Here is a 20300-nt window from a genome sequence, read left to right as displayed (position 1 = left end):
TGGGGAGTCAACACTGAGGGGCCTGTGTCCACCAGGTTCAACTGCAGCATGAGGAGAGTGTGTCCCGCCTACATTCCATGTTGGAATTGAGTTATGGGAAGCACTGGGATGAGATTAACAACAAAAGGAAGTTTCGAATCAGCCAGACCTTCAAAAATGACTCTGGTCCAGCCCTGAGCAACTATTTCATGGAGGTAAGCCCTGTTGCCTCTTCCTGAGGCTGTTGAAATGCAGTCCAAAGGGTTTGGAAAAGGACAATAAATAGAAGGGGAAACTGAGGTATGTCTAAGCTATAGTCACTGAGACTATAATTGATGGAGAATTCAAGTAATCGTTTAGTTTAGCCCCCTGCCTCCTGTGCTCCGGGACCACACCTGGTGATGTGGATTCATGCTGGGTGGTCAACAGAGCTGATGGCCAGGGAGCACTTGTTCCCTATCATGAAGAGGCAGTGTGGCAAGGTGAACAGAGTGCTAGAGATGGAGTCAGGAAGGCCTGGGTTCAAATCTCTCCACAAGCGCTTGATTAGCTCATGTGAGCCCAAGGAAGTCATCTCTGGGCCTCATTTATAAAATGAGAGGGTTGGACTTGATGACCTATAAGTTTCCTTTTAGCTTTAAACCTTTTTTGGTGGTTCTTAACTACAAAAGCTAAAAACCCCTGTTCTTAATCTTTTTTGTGCGTCATGGACCCCATTGGCTGTCTGGTGAGGCCCATGGACCCTTTCTCAGAATAAAAAATGTTTTTAAATGCACAAAATAAAATAAATAATATTGCAAAGAAATTGTTATTATATTGAATTATATGGATTATATATTTCAATGATATTAAAAAGCAGTTATCAAAATGTTTTTAAAAATTCAAATATCCAGATTATAGCCCTCTGCTTTAAAGCTATGATCCAATGATTTCCTATGATTTCATTGGCACTATGGGCCCTATCCTTTGGAGAAGTGCTGAGGGTGCCATCAGCCCCGCCATGTCCTTTGCTTCCTCAGTTCCTGCTGCAGGTGCCCGAGAGGCAGGTGGATTACCGAACACAACTACAGCATTCCAGCTTCTCCCAGGGCCATGTGGAGAGCAGCACTCACCTGAAGGTTCAGTATAATGGTCGCCTGCCCTTCATGGCTGGCCTTCAGTGGAAGGACATGTCTCGAGGTCTCCAATGGAAATGGGAAGGTGAGCAGTTGCAGCACAACCCCAGGCTCTTGGGGAAGCATTTGGTGCCCTGGAGAATTGATGTGAGGGGACTCCCTCTGAGACATCTTCCCTAAGAGACCTCAACAGGGCCCAATTTATGACCCATACAAGGATGGAATTTATTAATGTCCTAAGTGAATGACTGCTTGGGACCTAGCATCCTAGGTGCTAAAAGGGGCTACAAACAACTACAAGACATTGTTCTTGACCCTTAGGGGCTTTCATTCTAGTTGGACAAAGGGAGTGGTAGGGGAACAAAGCAATAGGCGTTACAGTTGTGTTCAAGGAAGGCAGGAGTGTGCTGATAAATGTTTAACAACAAAACCCATGGGGCACTTTTAAATTTAATCTGCATCATTGGAAATTTCCCCATCACTTTCTTCAATCTAGACAATTAACAGGGCAATAAATTCAGCTCTGATTTGTAGCATTTGCCAGTTTTTGAGATGAAAATGCTCATATTCAAAATTTAACAATTGGCTCTCGATGGTCAAGCTGGTTGACTTTGGAACACCCTTAAAGAAAGATGGATATGGATACAGACTAAGAAGTTGGCCAAGATTGCTGTAGGCCTTGTCATTGTGGCATAAGTGACTGAATGATTGACCTTGCATTTGGGAAGATGGGTCCAAGTCCTTCCTTAAGCACATGCTAACTTTATGAACCATGGGCAAGTAAGTTATTTTCTCAGTGCCTCAGGTTGCACTCTAGGTCTTAAGTGGTGCCGTGGATTGAATGCCAGGCCTAGAGTCAAGAAGACTCATCTTCCTGAGTTCAAATCTGGCCTCAGATACTTACTAGCTGTGTGACCCTGGGAAAACCCTGTCTGCCTCAGTTTCCTCATCTGTAAAATGACTGGAGAAGGAAATGGCAAACCATTCCAGTATCTTTGCCAAGAAAACCCCAAATGAATTCACAAAGTTGGACATGACTGAAAACTACCTCAATGATTCCTTGAAGGCAGGGATTATTTTTTGCCCTTTGTTGTATTCCTAATATTTAGCAAAGTTTCTGGCCATGGCAAGCCTCACTGTGTGGGGAAACTCTCAAGGGAATGAATTTTAAAAAGGGTTAATTCAGAATAGGTACAACACTTTTTTCATTTCAATATCCTCGGCCATTCTGGAGATAACCTTATAGGAATCAACCAAAACAAATATTCCAGTGGATCTGGGTTCTCATTCATGTGGATCCTCCCTCTAATGATGCACATCCCAGCCGATCCATTCCTGCTCATTCTATGGGACTCTTGTCCACATTTTTTCCATAAGTTTGCTAAGTGGGTCTGCTCAATAATCTGGGCGCTGCCTTCAATTTCTCTTGACATTACAAGGATACCACTGGTACACATCGGCTGTCTATTGCTCCCTCCTGCCCAGTCATCTCTTCTGTAGCCTCCTCACCAAAAGTCGTTTTCCTTTCCTTTCCTTGTTCCCTCTCCCCTTCCAAGTCTAGAACCATAAACCATGATCAAATCAACTCAGCCATTATTTCTGGATAGGATGTGTCAATCTACTCTCCTTTGGTCCCACTCACCATCTTTGTAACTTTCCAAACCAAAATGCTCATCCTTTTTCCATCACTTCCCTATGTGTACTATTTCCCTTATTAGAATGGAAGTTTTTGACTTCACCAATATGTGAATTTGTTTTTCCTTGACGATGCATATTTGTTATTAGGGTTTTGTTTTTCTTTTTTTTTTTCCTAAGGGAAGGGTAAGAGCAGAAGGGAGAGAAAATAGATTTTTGTTAAGTTAAAAAAATAAATTTTAAAACATTTACTTTAAAAAACCCACAAGCTTTTTTTTTTGAGGTCAATTAGGGTTAAGTAACTTGCCCAAGGTCACACAGTTAGTTTTTTTTGGTGTGTGTTAAGTATCTGAGGCTGGGTCCAAACTCAGGTCCTCCTGGCTCCAGGGCCAGCGCTCTACTCAGTGCGTCACCTAGCCACCCCGACCCACAAGCTTCTTGAGAGCAACAGCTGACTTTCCTTTTGTATTTGTATCTCTGAAGATTTAACACAATGCTTGGTACATAGTAAGTGGTTAATAAACACTCTTTCATTCATTTATTTCATCAGTTTTTTCTTTCAGTACATGGCCAGACATCTTTTTCTGCTCATACATTCCTTTAATGTTATCCTTTACTCCAGTTTTTTGTAATTCCTTATTTGTAACATGTTGCAGCCAACTCACATCCATGTATCACTGGATGATAATCCCTTTCACATCTTCAGAGAGTCTAGTGTTCCATGACTCACAACCACTTAACAACACTGGTAGAATGTTGGTATTAGGCTATGATGTTACCAGGTCATGTTAAAAGTTAACTCCTGTGGCCTCATGAACCTGCTCCTTCCTAGCCCTTGTCTTGCTCAGGTTTGCAGTGTCAGCAGAAAGTAATTTGGATGTAATAACAACATCAATAATAATTATAACAAGAAATAATATTTGCATAATGCTTTATGGTTTGCAAAGGAAAAAAATATATATATAAATATATGAAATCTCATGTGATCCTCACAATGGCTCCTTGAAGTAAGTGCTATTATTACCCCCATTTTACAGACGAGGAGACTGAGGCAGACAAAGATTAAGTGACTTATTCAGGGTCACCCAGCTAATTTGAACTCAGATATTCCTTGATTCCACGTTGATTCCAGTTGAATTAAGTTGATTCCAGTACTTCATCCACTGTACCCCTAGATGTGTTTGGGACCTGGGCAGCTTCTCTATCTTTCTTTTTATCTCTTGACAAAGGAATTCAGTATTTACAGAAAGCTCTTGGCTTCCCCTCTTCTCTCCTCCCACTCCCAAACAGGTGCATTGAACTTGGATACCCCATGGTTGCTGTTGTCCCTGGCTCACAGGCTGCACCAACCTCACCGTGCAATGTACCAGGCCATTTGGGAGCTGACAGCGGGGAAGGCCCTGTCCATCAAGAACCTGGTGGTAGAGCTGTCATGCAAAGACAAAATTCGGGACAAAGAAGGGAAGATCCACATTTACACGCCAACCACCACCTACCTTAGGGTGAGCATCTGTTTAGCGATTAGGTGTATCACAAGCACTCAAGAAATACACATCCACCTAATAGTTAAGCTGTAAGTTCTGTGTATTTAGAAATACCTGTTGAATTAAGATATATACAGAGGATTGACACATACACACACAAACATACACATATGTCTATGTGTGTGTATCTGCTTTTGCTCAGCCTTGTGCATAGGCCCCCCTTTGTTAGCTGGCCTCTGGTCCTTATCAACATCTTGCAACCTGGTCCTGGGAGGCCATGCTCATTGTAGTTCAAGAACCCTGATTCTGTATCATCAATCAACGTGTGTGTGTGTGTGTGTGTGTGTGTGTGTATGTGTGTATGTGTGTGTGTACATATGCATATACTGAGCATGGCACTTATCTTTCTGGGCCTCAAGATACTGGTGATTGACATTTATAGATAGCCCTTTAAAACTTGCAAAGCTTTTTAAGAATTGATTGAGGGAGCTAAGATAGATAGAGTTATTTCCATTTTATAGATCCAGAAACTAAAACTCAAAAAGGTTGCCCAGCTAGTAAGCATCAAAAGTGAAATTTGAAACCAGACTCTCCTGACTCCCACTAACCTTTCCACTACCCAAAGCTGCATATAAGCTTCCTCTCGCTCTAAAATCCTGGAGTTTTGTTATTCTGAGTCCTTGTGTGTAGAGTGTGTGTGTGTGTGTGTGTGTATCTGTGTGAGTGTAATCGAGAATGAAAAAAAATCTCTCTGACCCATCACAGTATCTCCCTTGAACAGACCTCTCATCTTCCCTCCCTTGGCTTGCTTGAAGCTGTTCTGTTTCGGGGTCTATCCCAAGCTGCAGTTGGGTTTTGGTGTTAGGAAGACGAAATGCCATTTCTGTAATGCCATTTCTGTTCTTTTGTTGGTTTTTCCCTCTTCTTTAAGCTGTAGAGCCAGGATTTGAACTGGGGTCCTTGCATGCCAGCTTCAGCACTCTAGACCTGATGATCTTCAAGTCTTTTATAAGATTTTTAAAAATTGTACATCTAGTGCCCGTGATCACAATAAATATACCGACCATGACTATAAATATTCCCACATGGTGCTCAATCACAAAATATAACAGACTCTCCGTATAGAAGACAGAAGCAACCATTTATTCAGACACCAGAAAAACAAATCCCAACACCAAGAAACCAAATCCATCATATCAACAGAGAAGTTAATGCACCACAGCTCAGCAGAGAGCCACACCATCCTTTAGTCTTCCCACAGACCAATTCGAGCCTGTCACAGCAGGTGGCAAAAAAAATTTTTACTCATGAACCTGACTGACTCCTTGCCTGAGTGTCCCATCTCTGTTCCAGTCTAGCTGGCTCTGACTCCCAGCTTCCTGTGGGCTCTGCTCTACCCTTCAGCAAACTCCTCCCACCACAGGTTATTTTCAAAGCAGGGAAGGTCTTGAAATTCCCCTAGGCTTATTAAGGGACAGGGAAGATCTTCAAATTACCATTACCATTACAGTTGTCCCAAAAGGATAGCAGGCATCTCCTATGTGGTGTGGTTTGAGGGATTCCAAGTGGTGTAGTGGGTAAGGTGTTGGCCTTAGAGTCAGGGAAACCCAAGTTCAAATCTTGCCTCGGATGCTTGTCAGCTGAGTGACCCTGGGCAAGTCACTTTGCTCAGTCTCAGTTTCCTTATCTGTAAAATGGGGATAATAATAGCACCTACCCCCCAGGCTTGCTGTGAAGGGAAAAAACTGAGATAATATTTGTGAAGTTCTTTGAAAACATCAAAGTACTATACATATACTAGCTATTAACACTGTCCCTTCCTGACCCATTCCCAATGCCTGAGATTTCCATGATTAGAGTTTTCTTTGGATCTTTATATAAGGTTTTTTAGTCTTCCAGTTTTCTATACACATGAAGATACTCCTTGGAAGGGGAATACTTTCAGCCTTTATTGAGTAGCCTGTTGGGGGATTTTACATGGGCCAGCTCAGAGCAAGGTCCTGTAAGGAGAGGACATGGGCTAGTCAGAGGGAAAAGTGGGATAAGAATGGAAAGATCGAAAAGGTTCTAATCTTAATCTGTCTCACAATTTTGCCTCAGCCTAGCCTTGTTTAAGGGGAAGTTCCTCGTGTCAGCAAATCTGGATTTGGCTTCATGCTGACTTGGGACCAATGAGTTTTTTCTCCTTGACCCTTTGTTTCCAGCTACTTGACAGTGTGGGCTGAATTGGCCTTCTTTACCCATCACTCTCCATGCTACAGGAGATAAGTATTCTTTTGCCAGTTGGGCTCTGAAAACTGGTGCCATTCCCCTCCACAAGAAGACCAATGCACTTGCCTCACTTACAGGCATCCACAGTGATTACCTGGGACCAGAGTGTTCTCCGAAGCCAGAGTGAGCTGCTGAGCTGGAGCCCCCTGCTTCAGATTAAGTTTCACCTGGAGAATCGCCGGGACAAGAAGCTCTTCCATTGTTGGCTGAAGGGTCCCAGGCAGGGCCTGAACCTGACCTCTTCCTACAGGCACACAGATCGGGTGAGGACATGGCCCCCCAATTCTGTTGATAGGGTTTAGCTGAGAGGGCTTTGTCCTTCTTCTTCTGTAGGGTCAGTCCCTGAAATCAGAACTGTCACAGGCATTTCTGATGCCCAGTAATTTTGTCACTCAGAAATACAACACCCAGCTGCTTTGCTCAGGATGCCCAGAGTCTTTGGGGTGGTCATTGTGCACAGGCCCCTCTTGCTCCACTGGCCTCTGGTCCTTGTCAACACCCTGCAACCTGGTCCTGGGAGGCAAGACTCAATCCAACTCAGGGACTCTGGTTTGGCATCATCAATCAACCAAGCAAGCATTCATTAAATGGCTATCCTGTGCCAGGTTAAGTATTAGGGATATAAAGGAAGGCAGAAACAGTCCCTACCCTCTGTGGCTTTGCATTGCAGTAGGGGAAACAATATATCAATAATTAGGTATGTGCAACACACATGCACACATACACACACGCACACATACACACATGCACACATACACACATGCACACATACACACATGCACACATACAACAGTCCTTGCCCTTAAGGGGCTTGCAATGAAATAGGGATACATGTAAATAAATGTGTATATGCTACATACATACACATACACACATATACGTACATATATAGGTCCCCCCTAATGGAGGAGACAACATATAAACAGGTATATACAAAAGCCATGCATGTTTGTACACATACATGTTATTTGTCCTTTGTTCTCAGAGAGGAGCATGACATCCAGAAGGGGATGCCATGACTTACAAGTGAATGGGATTTAAGTGAGGCAGGGTGGTGCAAGGTCACCGGCCTCACTTTCTCCTCTGGAGCCATCTGAGTTCAGTGGCCAGATATAGATCAGGATGGCCAGAGATGGGCCCCATTCATACATGTATGCATACATATGCAGATACCTACTCATATAGCCCCTCCTTTGGGAACCTGGCATTATAACAGTAGAGACAACATGTATAAATAATTAGGCATATACAATATATGAATGTACACGTGCTTATATACATGCACACATGTATGTACATGTGTATGCACATAGTCCCTCCTTTGGGGACCTTGCATTGTAACAGCAGAAATAGCATGCAAATAATTAAGTATATACAAGAGTCATACATGTATGTATGCAAATAATATAAACATTTGAAAGTCATAGAATGGGGTAACTATTCTTATGTGGGATCCTCAAGGGTTTAAAGTATAATCAGCATCTGAATTATTTGACCCTTGCTTCTCTCAGGACAGGCTGTATTTGTGACCCTTTTTCTCCTCATTCTTAAATCCTTAGCTTTGTATTTCCCATTGCAGCCCAGAAAGACCACTGTGTTAATAATGGCCCTGTGGACTGATTCGAAAAGCCAGCCCACTGGACTGTACCTGGAGGGCCAGCTGGAGGAGCTGAAGAGGGAGAACCTCCTGTACCAGAAGAGAGGAACTCTCCAGCTCAGGTCTACAAACTTCCATCAGCCAGCCTTTATTTCCCTTCCCAACCTGTCTTCCCCTCAGGAGGTGTCTGGGTAACAAAATCAAGGAAAACTTCCTTGGTTTCCTACAAAAGAAGTCTTCTCACGGAGGGAGTAGCTTTTTTCAAGAACTTAGAATGGAGTTACTTGGAGGGTCCAGAGCCAGCAGCTCAGCTGGGGCCCAGGATTTCACCTGCAGGGCAGACACCAATCTCCTGAACATATGTTTGTAGTCCATCAATCAGTCAGCACATATTTATTAAATGTGTATTATGTGCTAGTAATGCTAAGCCTGGGAATACAAAGAAAATAAGAAATAATCCTTGGCTTTAAGGAACTCACACAGTTAAATGGAGACAACATGCAGATAACTATGTACATACAAGATGATCTCGATGTTGATGTCTGTGTCTATGTCTGTGTCTGTGTTTATATAGTATATACGGGAGGTCATTTCCAAGGAAAGGCACCAGCAGTAGGCAGTAGGGATATGGTAAAAGGCTTCTTGCAGAAGGTAGTATTTTAGCTGAAGGAAACCACAGGAGCCGGGGCAGAGGTCAGGAAGGAGAACGTTCTAAGTAAAGGAGACAGTTCTTGAAAAGACATGGAGTCTGGAAATGAGGTCATCTGTGAGAGGAACAAGCATAAAGCTCCTGGATTATAGAAGATATGGAAGGGAGTAAAGTGTGCAGAACACCCCTCCCCCCCCACCCCCATCACCCCATAAGGTTCACACCAATGAAGCAGAATCCCAGGTTCCCTCTGAGTCATAGACTCAGTTGTGTCTCAGAAGCTATTCTTGGCGACCATGGCCTCCTCTGAGATAGGGAGCAAAAAATGGAGAGAGTTTGTTTCTAAATCTTTTTGGTGGCTTTGACCTGGTGCCTGGAATCTGTGTCTTCTCTGAGGCATGAGTGTGTTTTGATTGGAGCCCTGTGAACTGTAGGCAAGTAGTCTTTGAGGATCCTGCTTACTAGCTGCGTGACCTTGGGCAAGTCAATGAACTTCCCTTCACCTCAGTTTTGTTGTGTGAAATAAGGGCATTGTATTGGATGGCTTAAGAAGTCCCTTCTAGCTAGGTGGTGCAGGGCCAAGAACATTGGACTTGGAGTCAGGAAGACCCGAGCTCATATCCTGACGCAGGTACTTCATAGCTATGTGACTCTGGGAAATAGTCAATCAACGAACATGAACATTTATTAAACACCTACTATATGCTAAGCACTAGAGATACAAAGACAATTAAAAAAAAAGACAGCTTCTCCCCTCAAGGAGATTACAATTTAATGGAAGTCACTTAACTTCTCTCTATCACAGCTTCTGAATATGTAAAATGGGGCTAATAGCATCTACCTCCCAGGGTTGTTGTCAGGATCAAAGGAGGTAACATGCAAAGCATTTTGCAGACCTTAAAGCACTATATAAATGCTAGATATTATCGTTGCTGTTATTATCATCTATGAAACCATGATCTACAAAATGAATAGGATGGTCTAGATGACTAAGCTTCTGGGTTCAAATTCTGCTTCTGACACTACCCTTGTGACCTTAGACAAGTCACTTCTCTGATGAAATGTGAAATGGAAAGGATGGATTTAAGGACCCTTCCAGCTTTAAAACTATGATTGTATTATTATGATCCCATGGGCCTTTCCAGCTCCAATTACTCCTAAATGGACTGAATACAAAGAGAGACCTTGGCATGGAGTCTACAGTAATTGTAAGCTAGTCTGTGGCAGTGACCTGGAAGTTTGTTTTTTATTGTTCTCTGTGGTGCTTTTTAATAACTTTAAAAAAATTTCCCCCATCAATTCTAGGCATCCCTTAAGACTGCCCATTCCTCAGAACCTTCTCCTGCAGGAGACGTTTACTGTGGACAAAAGCCAGAAGCATTACATGTTGGAGACCAAAGTCTTGGTGAATGGACTGGAGGAATGCCTGCAGACCCTGACCCTGGGCTATCAGGCTGACCGCCCCTATGTGAGTAGGCTAAGGAGGCTGGGCTGGAGCAGGGGAGGACAGATGAGGCAGTGAGCTGCATAAGCCAGTAAACGTACAGATACATGTGTGTTCTTATAGGTCTGTGTTACTCTGATTCATCCGTACAACAGCCAGGTCATCCCCAAGAGCTTAGACACGTGTGTGCTGACTAGGATCCGACAAAACGTAAGTCAGGTCCTTGACGGGGCCCTGGGATGGGGTGCAGGGAGGGGAGAGAAACTCTTTGCTATCGAAACCTATGCCAACCACAACTCAAAGGTTCCCGGCATTTGGGCTCATCCCAGAATTCTCACTGAGGAGGGAAGGTGAGGAAGGTTTGCCTTTTCAAAGACACGCAGGAGGCAGGATGCTTTCTGGTGAGAAAAATTCAGTTAATTTTTAATTCCTTCAACAAAGATTTCATTATACTACATCCCTGTTGAAAACCCATAATACTCTCTTTTTGCCGACAGGCTGAATCTAAATTTACGGTGGTGCTGAAAATGAAGCTGTGGGCCTCAATCTGAATCTTGTCCTACCATTTATTAGTTATGTAGTCTTGGGCATGTTCTTGGGTCTCTCTCTAAGCCTTGGTTTTCTTCTCTATAAAACGCAGGCAGTGGAATAAATGAGCTCAGAGGCCCCTTCTAATTTGTTTGTTTTTTGGAGGGCAGAAGGCAAGGCAATTGGGGTTAAGTGACTTGCCCAAGTAAGTACCAAATGTCTGAGGCTGGATTTGAACTCAAGTCCTCCTGACGTTGGGGCCAGTGATCTATTCACTGAACCACCTAGCTGCCCCCCTAGCTGTAAGGACTCTGGAATCAGAGGACCTGGATTAATATCCTGCGTCTGATGAATGCTACTACTTTATATGCCTATAGGTAGGTCACTTATCCTCCCTGGGTCTTAATCCCTCATCTGTTTATTCAGTCATTTTAGTTATGTCTGATTCTTTGTGACCCCATTTGGAGTTTTCTTGGCAGAGATACTGGAGTAGTTTGCTATTTCTTCCTTCAGCTCTTTTTACAGAGGAGGAAACTGAGGCCAACAGGGTTAAATGACTTGCCCAGGGTCACACAGCTACTACATACGTGGGGTCAGATTTGAACTCAGATCTTCCTGACTTCAGACCTGATCTCTAGCTGCCTGCAAGGACAGCGGAAAGAGTGATTTTGTTTTTCTTGAGTCAGAGGACCTGGATTCAAATCTTGTTCTGTCACTTATTACCTAAGAGACCTTGGGCAAGTAACAGTCGTCCGGGCCTCAGTTTCCTTATTTGTAAAATGAGGGGGTTGGATTAGAAATAGCTTTCAAGCTCTAGATTTGTGAGCCTCTAAATCCATCCCCTGTGCATGTGTGTATATGTGCATAACCTAGAATCACCACTTTATCATGAAGAGCCACATTCAAGTCCCACCTTTGACACCTTTACTGAACCTCTCAGGGCACAGGGCAGCTGGTTTTTCAAGACCGTAAGTTGCAGAGGACAGGCTGACTTGCAAAGATGAAGTTCTGTGTGCACATACATATACACATGTGTATATGTGCACACATATAAACCTATATCTACACACACAGCATATGTATCTCCTTGTTCAATGTCCATTTGAAGAGGAGGGATTTGTAACAGCATCCATGTCTTACATTTGTACCCAGGGTAACCAGGACGTCGAGGCTGCTTTGAAAGTTAATCAGAAAGACATCCTACATTTGAAGGGAAGGCACCGTAATGAGTCTATGGAAGGAGATTTCCATCATGGCCTGAACTTGGATTTGACCCATTCGACTCAGGTATCCAAGGTTATGTGACTCCTTCCTGGTTCTAGCCTCACCTCAGAGTTTTTCTCTCTCTCCAGAAGAGTGAATATCACTGGCTGTGTTTTTTCCTCAGCTGAAGATCCCCCAGGCACTGGGCCTTAATGGTGAGATCTTCTTCAGGCAGCACCCTGTGGGAGAGTTTGACTGTGGTGTAACTCTGCAAGCTGCTGTCAGCCAGAAGGTCACATCTCAGGTGGGGAAGCTGACCTGTCCTTTCCTCTGGGGTTGTAGAAAAGAAGGGTGGGTCTGTTTTATTCTGGGTTTCCAAGTGCGCTTGGTGAGGTGTCTTAGGTGATAAATCTGTTTTCTCTGGTAAATAGACCAAGCAGAAAAGACCAGACCTTCCGGCCAAACAGGTGTTAGTGAATGTATAGGCTTATTGGAAGAGGGAGCTTGTGACAGGCAGGAGAAGGCAAGATTGGAAAAGGATAGAATCTGGCAATCCCAGAAGTCCCTCAGCCATTATCTTGTGGACCTTCTGTGTGCTGTGGGGATGGTGGGTTGTATGGGTCAAAGGCTTGGGATTTCTTTTCCTCTGGGTTTTCGTGACACTATTCCCTCTTGGTTCTCCTCCCTGTTTTACTGTACTTTGTGTTTTTCAGTTTCTTCTTCTACCACACCCCCTAACTGTAGATGTCTTCCAAAGGTCTGTCCTGGACTCTCTTCTCCCTACACTCTCTCAATGATCTGATCAGCTCCCATAAGTTTAATTATCATCTCTATGTATAAGACTCCCAGATATCTATGTTCAGCTCTGGTCTCTCTGGTGCTCCCATCCTTCATCCTAATATTATCAGACCATAGATTTAAACGTGGAAGGGACCTTGGAATCAGCCCACTCATTTTATTGGTGTGGTAACTCAGGCCCAAAAAGACTGTCACTAGAACCTCCTCTATCCTCTACTTACAAATCACTAACTCCCTTCAGGGCATTTCTAACTTCTGCAGACCAGGAGTGCCAAATTCAACAAGAAATGGGGGCCATTATTCCATACATAATGATCCCAACATATTGACTTAGTTTTAAAATGTGATGTTATCTATGTTTTACTGTATTTTCATTTGTTTTGTTAAATACTTCCCAATAACATTTTAATCTGGTTCAGACTACACTCAGTAGTGTTGCAGACCTAGTATCTGACACCTCTGTTTGTAGACATCTCAAACTTAACGTGTCTAAAAACAGAACTCATTTCTCTGCCTCCCCCAACCGACCTCTCCTCCTAACTTTACTATTTGTCAAGGGCACCACCATCCTTCCGTTCATCAAATTTTCCACCATCAGTGCTCTCCTTGACTCCTCGCTTTCCTTCACCTCACAAATCAAGTCAGTTACCAAATCTCGTTGATTCTACCTTCACGCTATCTCTTAATAATCTCTTTTCTCCAATTGCACGGCAGCCACCATATTTCAGGCCTGAATTACCTCTTGTCTGAACTATACTGCAACAGCCTTCTAACGGGTCTCCATTCCCAAAGTCTCCCTTTATTCAAGTCTTTCCTCCATTGAACTGCCAAAGTGATTTTCCTAAATTACAAGTTTGACCTCCTCATTAAACCCTTGGGACTGCTTCCTACCTCTAAGACCCAACACAGGTCCCATAGGGCTCTGCATTTGGCATTTAAAGCCTTTCATAACCTTACACCCACCTACCTTTCTAACTTTATTGTACTGGTCCCCTTCTAAACTGGTCTGCTCTCTGTTCCAATCTCCTGTCTCTTTTTCTGCCCAGGTTGTCCTTCATGCCTGGAATGCATTCCTTCCCTTCTTTGGCCTGTTAGGATTCCTAGATTCCTTCAAAATTCAACATAAGCATCTTTGCACAAAACATTTCCTCATCCCCATTCTCATCCCTCAGCTGCTAGTATCTTCCCTGTCTCAATTACTTTTATTTATTGTTGAATAAGTTTTATATGTACACATGTATATGTGTGTATACATATGCATATGTCTATACATAGCTATGGTAGTGTGCTAGTAAATGTTTAACAACCAATTCTATGAAAATGTAGGATATATTTTTTTGGGGAAAGGGGATGGCAAGGCAGTTAAGGTTAAGTGACTTGTCCAAGGTCACACAGCTAGTAAATGTCAAGTGTCTGAGGTTGGATTTGAACTCAGGTTCTCCTGACTTCAGGGCCAGTGCTCCATTCACCGCTCCACCTAGCTGCCCCTCAGATATACTTTTATGTTAAATCTGCTTTATTAACATTTCCTCTAACACTTTCTTAACTCCAGACAATCAGCAAAACAATAAATCAAGTTCTGATTTACCTTAGTTTTTGCCAATTTCTGAGGTGTAAAAGTTGACATTGATAAATTTAACAATCAGCTCTTAGAAGCTGGTACAAGCTGGCTTTAACATGCCTCTGCTCCCCACCCCACCCCTTCCCCAATTACCTTGATTACATTTTGCATATACTTTTATGTGTACATATTGTTATATCACCAATTAGAAAGTAAGCTCCTGGAGGGCAAAGACTGTCTCCTTCTTGTCTCTATACCCCCTGTGTCTGGCATACAGTTTGTGCTGGATAAAATTTTTTTTTAAAGCAATTGGGGTTAAGTAAGTTGCTCAAGGTTACATGGCCAGTTTTGTGTGTGTGGGTGTGAAGTATCTGAGGCTGGAACCGATCCCAGGTCTGCTGACTCTGGGGCTGGCACTCTTATTCACTGCGCCACCTGGCCGCCCTGGGATAAATGTTTTTTGATCGATAACTCTTGAACGACAGAGGGCTCTGGATTAAATTTTGGATGAACTTTTTGCCCTGAACCTCCAACACAGAGCCCTCCCCTGGGTTCCTGAGAATATCCAGCTCGCCTCTCTGATTTTTCTTCCTCTCTCCTCTCATACCTACAGTTCTTGCTTCAGCTGAATGGATCCAAGTCTCACTTTGGGTTTTTCTCCCAACTTAGGCATCCTGCCAGGGTCACACTTCCCCCGAATTTCCAGGTACTGTATCATCTGTGGAATTCTGAGTAGCCTCTCTAGGAAGATTTTTCACATGTAATCTGGCAAGCTGGGAGGGGGTGGGGCATGAAGACAGAATCAAGGAGGTTCTGTTTTTTAAATGCTGCTCTTGGGATGGGGAGGTAGGAATCCCAAGGTAGATCCAAAACAAAACCAAACTACTACGTTTTCTGTTCTTGAAACTGCTCAGAAATGGTCAGATTTTTTGGTTCTTTATAAAAGAGATCAAACTTCCTCTTCATGTCTCCTTTCCCTTTGAATTATAGGAAGAGAACATCTCAAAGGGTAGTGATTCATACTATAACAGAAGGTGTTGTGGGATACTGCTATCGCTAATAACTTTCCTAAGCACTTTGTAATTATTATCTCATTTGACCATCACAATGACCTGGAGAATAGGTGCTATTATTTTCCCCATTTTATAGATGAGTAAACTGAGGCAACAGGACATTAAGTGACTTGCCCAGGATCACACAGCTATCAAATACAAGAGGTCAAGGGGTGGCGCAGTGAATAAAGCACCAGCCCTGGAGTCAGGAGGACCTGAGTTCAAATCTAGCCTCAGACACTGAATATTTACTAGCTGTGTGACCTTGGGCAAGTCACTTAATCCCATTTGCTCTACCTTCCCCCTCCAAAAAGCTACATACATACATACATACATGCATGCATGCATGCATACATACAAGAGGTCAAATTTGAACTTGTCTTTCTGCTACCAGGCCCACGCTCTCTCCACTGTGCCACCTAGTGAATAAAGTACTGGTCCTGGAAGCTGTGTGACCATGGGTCAGTCACTTAACCTGTGAGCCTCATCTACAGAATCAGAATAGTAAAATCTACCTTATGGATTGTTTCATGGATCAGATGATATAAGTAAATATAATATAAGTAATATAATATAAGTATAATATAATATAATATAATATAATATAAGTAAAGAACACACTTTGTACACTTTAAAGTGCCACGTAGACATCAGCTCCCTTTAGTTTTTGGTCAAGTGTTTTTCCCTCCCAGGGAGATACTTAATTCTGAGAAAACAAAGTGGATCAGGTTGGACGAAATGCTTGGGAGGATTCGTTTTAGAGTTTACTTGGTCTGCTGTACCTGATCAGAGGTACTGGGACTGGCTCAGTCCAAGGCCTCTCTGTTCTCAATCCAATTTAATAGGCAATTATTTGGTGCCTACATTGTGCTTGTCACAATGGGAGACATAAATGAAGTATTCATTCATTCAGTGAACATTTATTAAGTTCCTACTGAATCCAGAGTGTTGTTTGAGGCACTGAGGGAGAATTTGCTAATGACTCTTCACTAATGTAGCTTATAGCTCAGGAGGGGGGATAAGGCACAAACACAGGTAACTATAATGCAGTATCTTATGTGCTAAATGCATTAGGGGTTGGGGCAGCCAACCCAGTGAGTAAGAGCACCGGCCCCAGAGTCGGAATGACCTGGGATCAAATCCAGGCTCAGACACTTAGCACCACACCCAGAAATAACTGGCCGTGTAACCTTGAGCAAGTTACTTAACCCCGATTGCTTTAAAATAAATAAATAAATAAATGAATGAATAAATAAATAAATTCATTAGGGGCAACTAGCTGGTGTTGTGGATAGGGTGCTGGGCCTAGAGTGAGGAAGACAAGTTCAAATCTGGACCCTGACATTTAACTAGGTTTGTAACTTTAAACAGTTCCCTCCATTGGAAAATGGGGATAATAGTAACACCTACCACTCAGAGTTTTTATGAGGATCAGTTGAGATAATGTTTGTAGGAGCAGCTAGGAGGCACAGTGCACCAATCCTGGAGGCAGGAGGACCTGGACTCAAATCCAGCCTCAGATACTCGACACTTAACTAGCTGTGTGACCTTGGGCAAGTCCCTTATCCCCATTTGCTTTGCCTTCCCCCCTTCCAAAAAAAAAAGAAAAGAAAAGAAATAACGTTTGTAAAGCACAGTGCCGGACAAACAGAAGGTGCTTCATAAATGTTTGTTTCCTTCTTTCCTTTAAAAATATGACCCTCTGTGCATTCAAGGAGCTTAAAACCTATTTCTAGTGTTTTATTAATACATTTTGGGTTGTTTTTTAACTCTACAATTACTCCCAATGGAATTGCCTCTACCCAATAGAAATCTCCTTTATAAGAAAGAAAAATAAGTTGGTAGAACCAACTGCTGCAGCAACCACCCCTGACAGCATATACAATACTCGTCCGCCATAGGCTGTCACCATTGTACTGGAAGGAGGGAGGTATATTTCATGGTTGGTCTCTGGAACCAATTAAATTTATTATATTTAATTATCATATGATATATAAAACATATTTATTTATATTTAATATATTTTCAATATACCACTTCCTATCACATATTAATTAACATAATATATAGATATATTTAATTTAGTCATTATACTTAATCTGACCTCTGATATATTTTAGTGTCGTTTTCATTTATATTAGTGCAGCCTTTGATTTTTTTGTTGTTCAGTTGTCTCAGTCATGACCCATTTGGAGTCACATGCTGGAGTGCTTTTTAAAAATTTCCTTCTCCAACTCATTTTTCAGATGAGGAAACTGAGGCAAATGGGGTTAAGTGACTTGCCCAGGGTCACTTACAGCTAGTAAGTGAGGCCAGATTTGAATTCAAGGAGATGTCTTCCTGACTCCAGGCCTTCCTAGCTGCCTCAGTTTTTGTGTAGGGCTTAAAATCTATTTGAGTAGACAAATTATTTGAAAGGATAGCTAACAATACCAGAATGTATGTGCTACGTGTCATGGAAAGCCCAAAGGTACAAAGCGTCTTCAAGTTCAATCTCTGTGGGTTTAAGTGAGCTAGAAAGACTTTATGGAGGGAATGAAACTTGAATTGGACTTTGAAAGATAGGTGGGCTTCAGATAGACCTCCCCTTCTCTCCTTCCCCAAACCATGCCTCCGTTATGGCTCCCGTTTGCTATAGGGCAGGTTCCCATGTTGACCCCTTTGTCCACATCTGATCCATCCTGTAGGTCCAGGCTGCTGGTAAGCGTTACAAAGATCAAAGCATCAATGGCTCTTTGTCTGTGCATGCCTCGGGGAAGGAGCTGGCTCTGCTAGAGGCCAGCATGAGCAGAGAGGCCAGGAAGAGCTCCCAGGGATGGGATGGCAGTGCTCTACTCCGACAAGCCGTCTTCACCAGCCCCAGGGCAGTGTGGTTACAGCTATCCAGCAAGGTCACTCCAGCAAGGTAATAGCTTACAAGAGCTAGTGTTGTAATGGCCAGCAAATGGTCTGGTGAGTAGACGAGATGATTTGATGAACACTCAAGACCATACTGCATTGGGGCATTTACTGCCTTTTCAAGGATATCTGGGTTATTGCTAGAAGTACCCCCTCCACTCACAGTTACTTATGTTGTTATGTGTTCCATGATAATGACTATGGGTGACCCATGAGTATGGCCCTTGAGAAAGATCTCACTGCTCAGTTATCCTTCTCCTATGAACATATCTGAAATCCCACTATTTGAAATTCATTCCTTTGGGTTACAAGTTTGCCTCTGGTGCGGAGTCCACTTTATAATTTGCTACCCATGAAAAGGCTAACACATTAAGCTCTTTGCCTTTTGAATCCTTGTACCTCCTTTAAAATGCAATTCAAATACTACTTTTGCCATCTCCTTCTCCACTTTCTCCCTGAAATCTTCACTAATTCTGGAATGAAAGTGACCTTTCCACTTGGACGTCACAAACTACTTGATTTTGTGATCCTCTAATGAACTTGTCATGTAAAATTATGTTATCATTACCTGCATTTGTGTCTTATTTCCCTATTAAATTCTAAGCTTCACACTATGTTAGCTTAATTTTGTATCTCTCCCAGTGCCTAACATACTGTTTAGCAAATGGGAGGTGTTTGTTGAATGCATGAATGAGTAAATGAAGCTGCCATTTACACCCTAGTGTGAAGCAGGGGTGAGTTAAAGATATTAGAAGATAAGAAGTCAAGTAAGACATGATGTCTGCATTGAAGGAGCATATAGTCTATATGGGGAAGTAAGACATGATCATAAATAAATGCAAAAAAAATGAAGAATGGGAAAGTATAAGAGATACAAAGTAAACTGAGGTTCAGAAGAGAAAGAGGTTATTTCTTTTTGAAGAAGGGAGGTCAGGAAGGGTTCCATTCATGTTGGAGATGGTCCTAGGGCTGAGCCATGAAGGATACAGTTTGTGACTGGATCTGTAGAACTTGAGAGGGGAGTATTTGCTGGGGAGAATAGAAGTGTTGATGGGGAAAAGAGAGGAAAGACTTGGCAGTGCAGAGGCAACTGGGTCTTCAATGCTATGAGCTGGTTGGGTTGTTATACTAGGCTGCTGTAGATGAAGGATGTAATGTAGTTCAGTGAAAGGAGAACTGGATCTGAAATCATAGGACCTGATGCTTACTTCTTGCATGATCCTGAGTAAGTCAGGATCTTGACCTGAACCTCTCTGAACCTCCATTTTCTCATCTGTAAAATGAAGAGATTGAGCTAGATGTCCACTGAGGTTCCTTCCAACTTTGATCCCTTCTATGTTTCTATGACAGGAAGTGGTGTGAGTACATTTCTTAAGAAGGCATCAGGAGGGAAGAAAGAGGGAGAGGAAGGGAGAGACAAACTTCTCCTCTTCCATTGTTTTGTAGTAGGCATGCTCTAACCCCGGCTTTAAAGGAAATGTCCAGGAGTCTTAGGCCTTTGGGAATGACTGTGGGCACTCTGACCCCTTCAATTTGTCTTTTTTGCTCCTAGGGTCTGGTTCTTTACTAAGATGACGCTCAATCAGAACAGTGCTCAGCTATTTTTCTCAGGACTTAAGGAAGAGAAGGTGGAGCCCATCCTGTCCCTGCAGGGCAGAGTCCAGCACAACGTTGACAGTTGGGGGGCTGTTCCAAAGTTCCTCGACCTCACCGGATCTCTCAAACAGAAGAACCACAGCAATGAGGGTGTGTCTTCCTTCACAGCCTGGGAGGGGGAGTCTGAGAAATGGCCCCAAACTGGAAAACTTAAGGAGAAGACAATCTTAGGGTTGGGGGACTTTGAAAGAGGTACTTAGTGAAGAAACATCGACTGAAACCCCAAAATACTGAGACCCTGAAGGCTGTTAGACTTCTACCAGATGAACGAACAAACAGCCTTTGGAGTCTCAGAGTATCTTGTCTGTATGCTTTCAACTTAAAGTGGAAACCCTAGTTCTACATCTGTGCCATTCCAGGAACTACTTGAAGATGTCCAGTAGGGAAGTAAGGCAAAAACACAGATAACCATAATGCGGAATATTACACA

General features: G+C 42.8%; 1 protein-coding gene across 1 annotated transcript in view; it reads left to right on the top strand.

Annotated features, from left to right (window-relative positions):
• Positions 1-20300, top strand: part of LOC138160939 (uncharacterized) — a 183445-nt gene that overhangs the window by 66742 nt on the left and 96403 nt on the right. The window contains exons 27-38 of the mRNA XM_069087743.1: positions 36-194; positions 999-1179; positions 4020-4231; positions 6562-6747; positions 8064-8203; positions 10036-10198; positions 10298-10384; positions 11855-11989; positions 12090-12209; positions 14878-14970; positions 18004-18221; positions 19767-19960. Of these exons, the coding sequence (XP_068943844.1) occupies positions 36-194; positions 999-1179; positions 4020-4231; positions 6562-6747; positions 8064-8203; positions 10036-10198; positions 10298-10384; positions 11855-11989; positions 12090-12209; positions 14878-14970; positions 18004-18221; positions 19767-19960 (1888 nt within the window). The remainder of the gene's footprint in view (positions 1-35; positions 195-998; positions 1180-4019; positions 4232-6561; positions 6748-8063; positions 8204-10035; positions 10199-10297; positions 10385-11854; positions 11990-12089; positions 12210-14877; positions 14971-18003; positions 18222-19766; positions 19961-20300) is intronic.

The sequence above is a fragment of the Petaurus breviceps genome, unplaced genomic scaffold (genome assembly GCF_028583685.1).
Source record: "Petaurus breviceps papuanus isolate PSGF00001 unplaced genomic scaffold, PetGlider_PUasm1.0 118, whole genome shotgun sequence".
In the NCBI taxonomy this organism is placed as follows: domain Eukaryota; kingdom Metazoa; phylum Chordata; class Mammalia; order Diprotodontia; family Petauridae; genus Petaurus; species Petaurus breviceps.
Note: the sequence above shows the minus strand (reverse complement) of the source record. Positions and strands in the feature narration are given on the sequence as shown.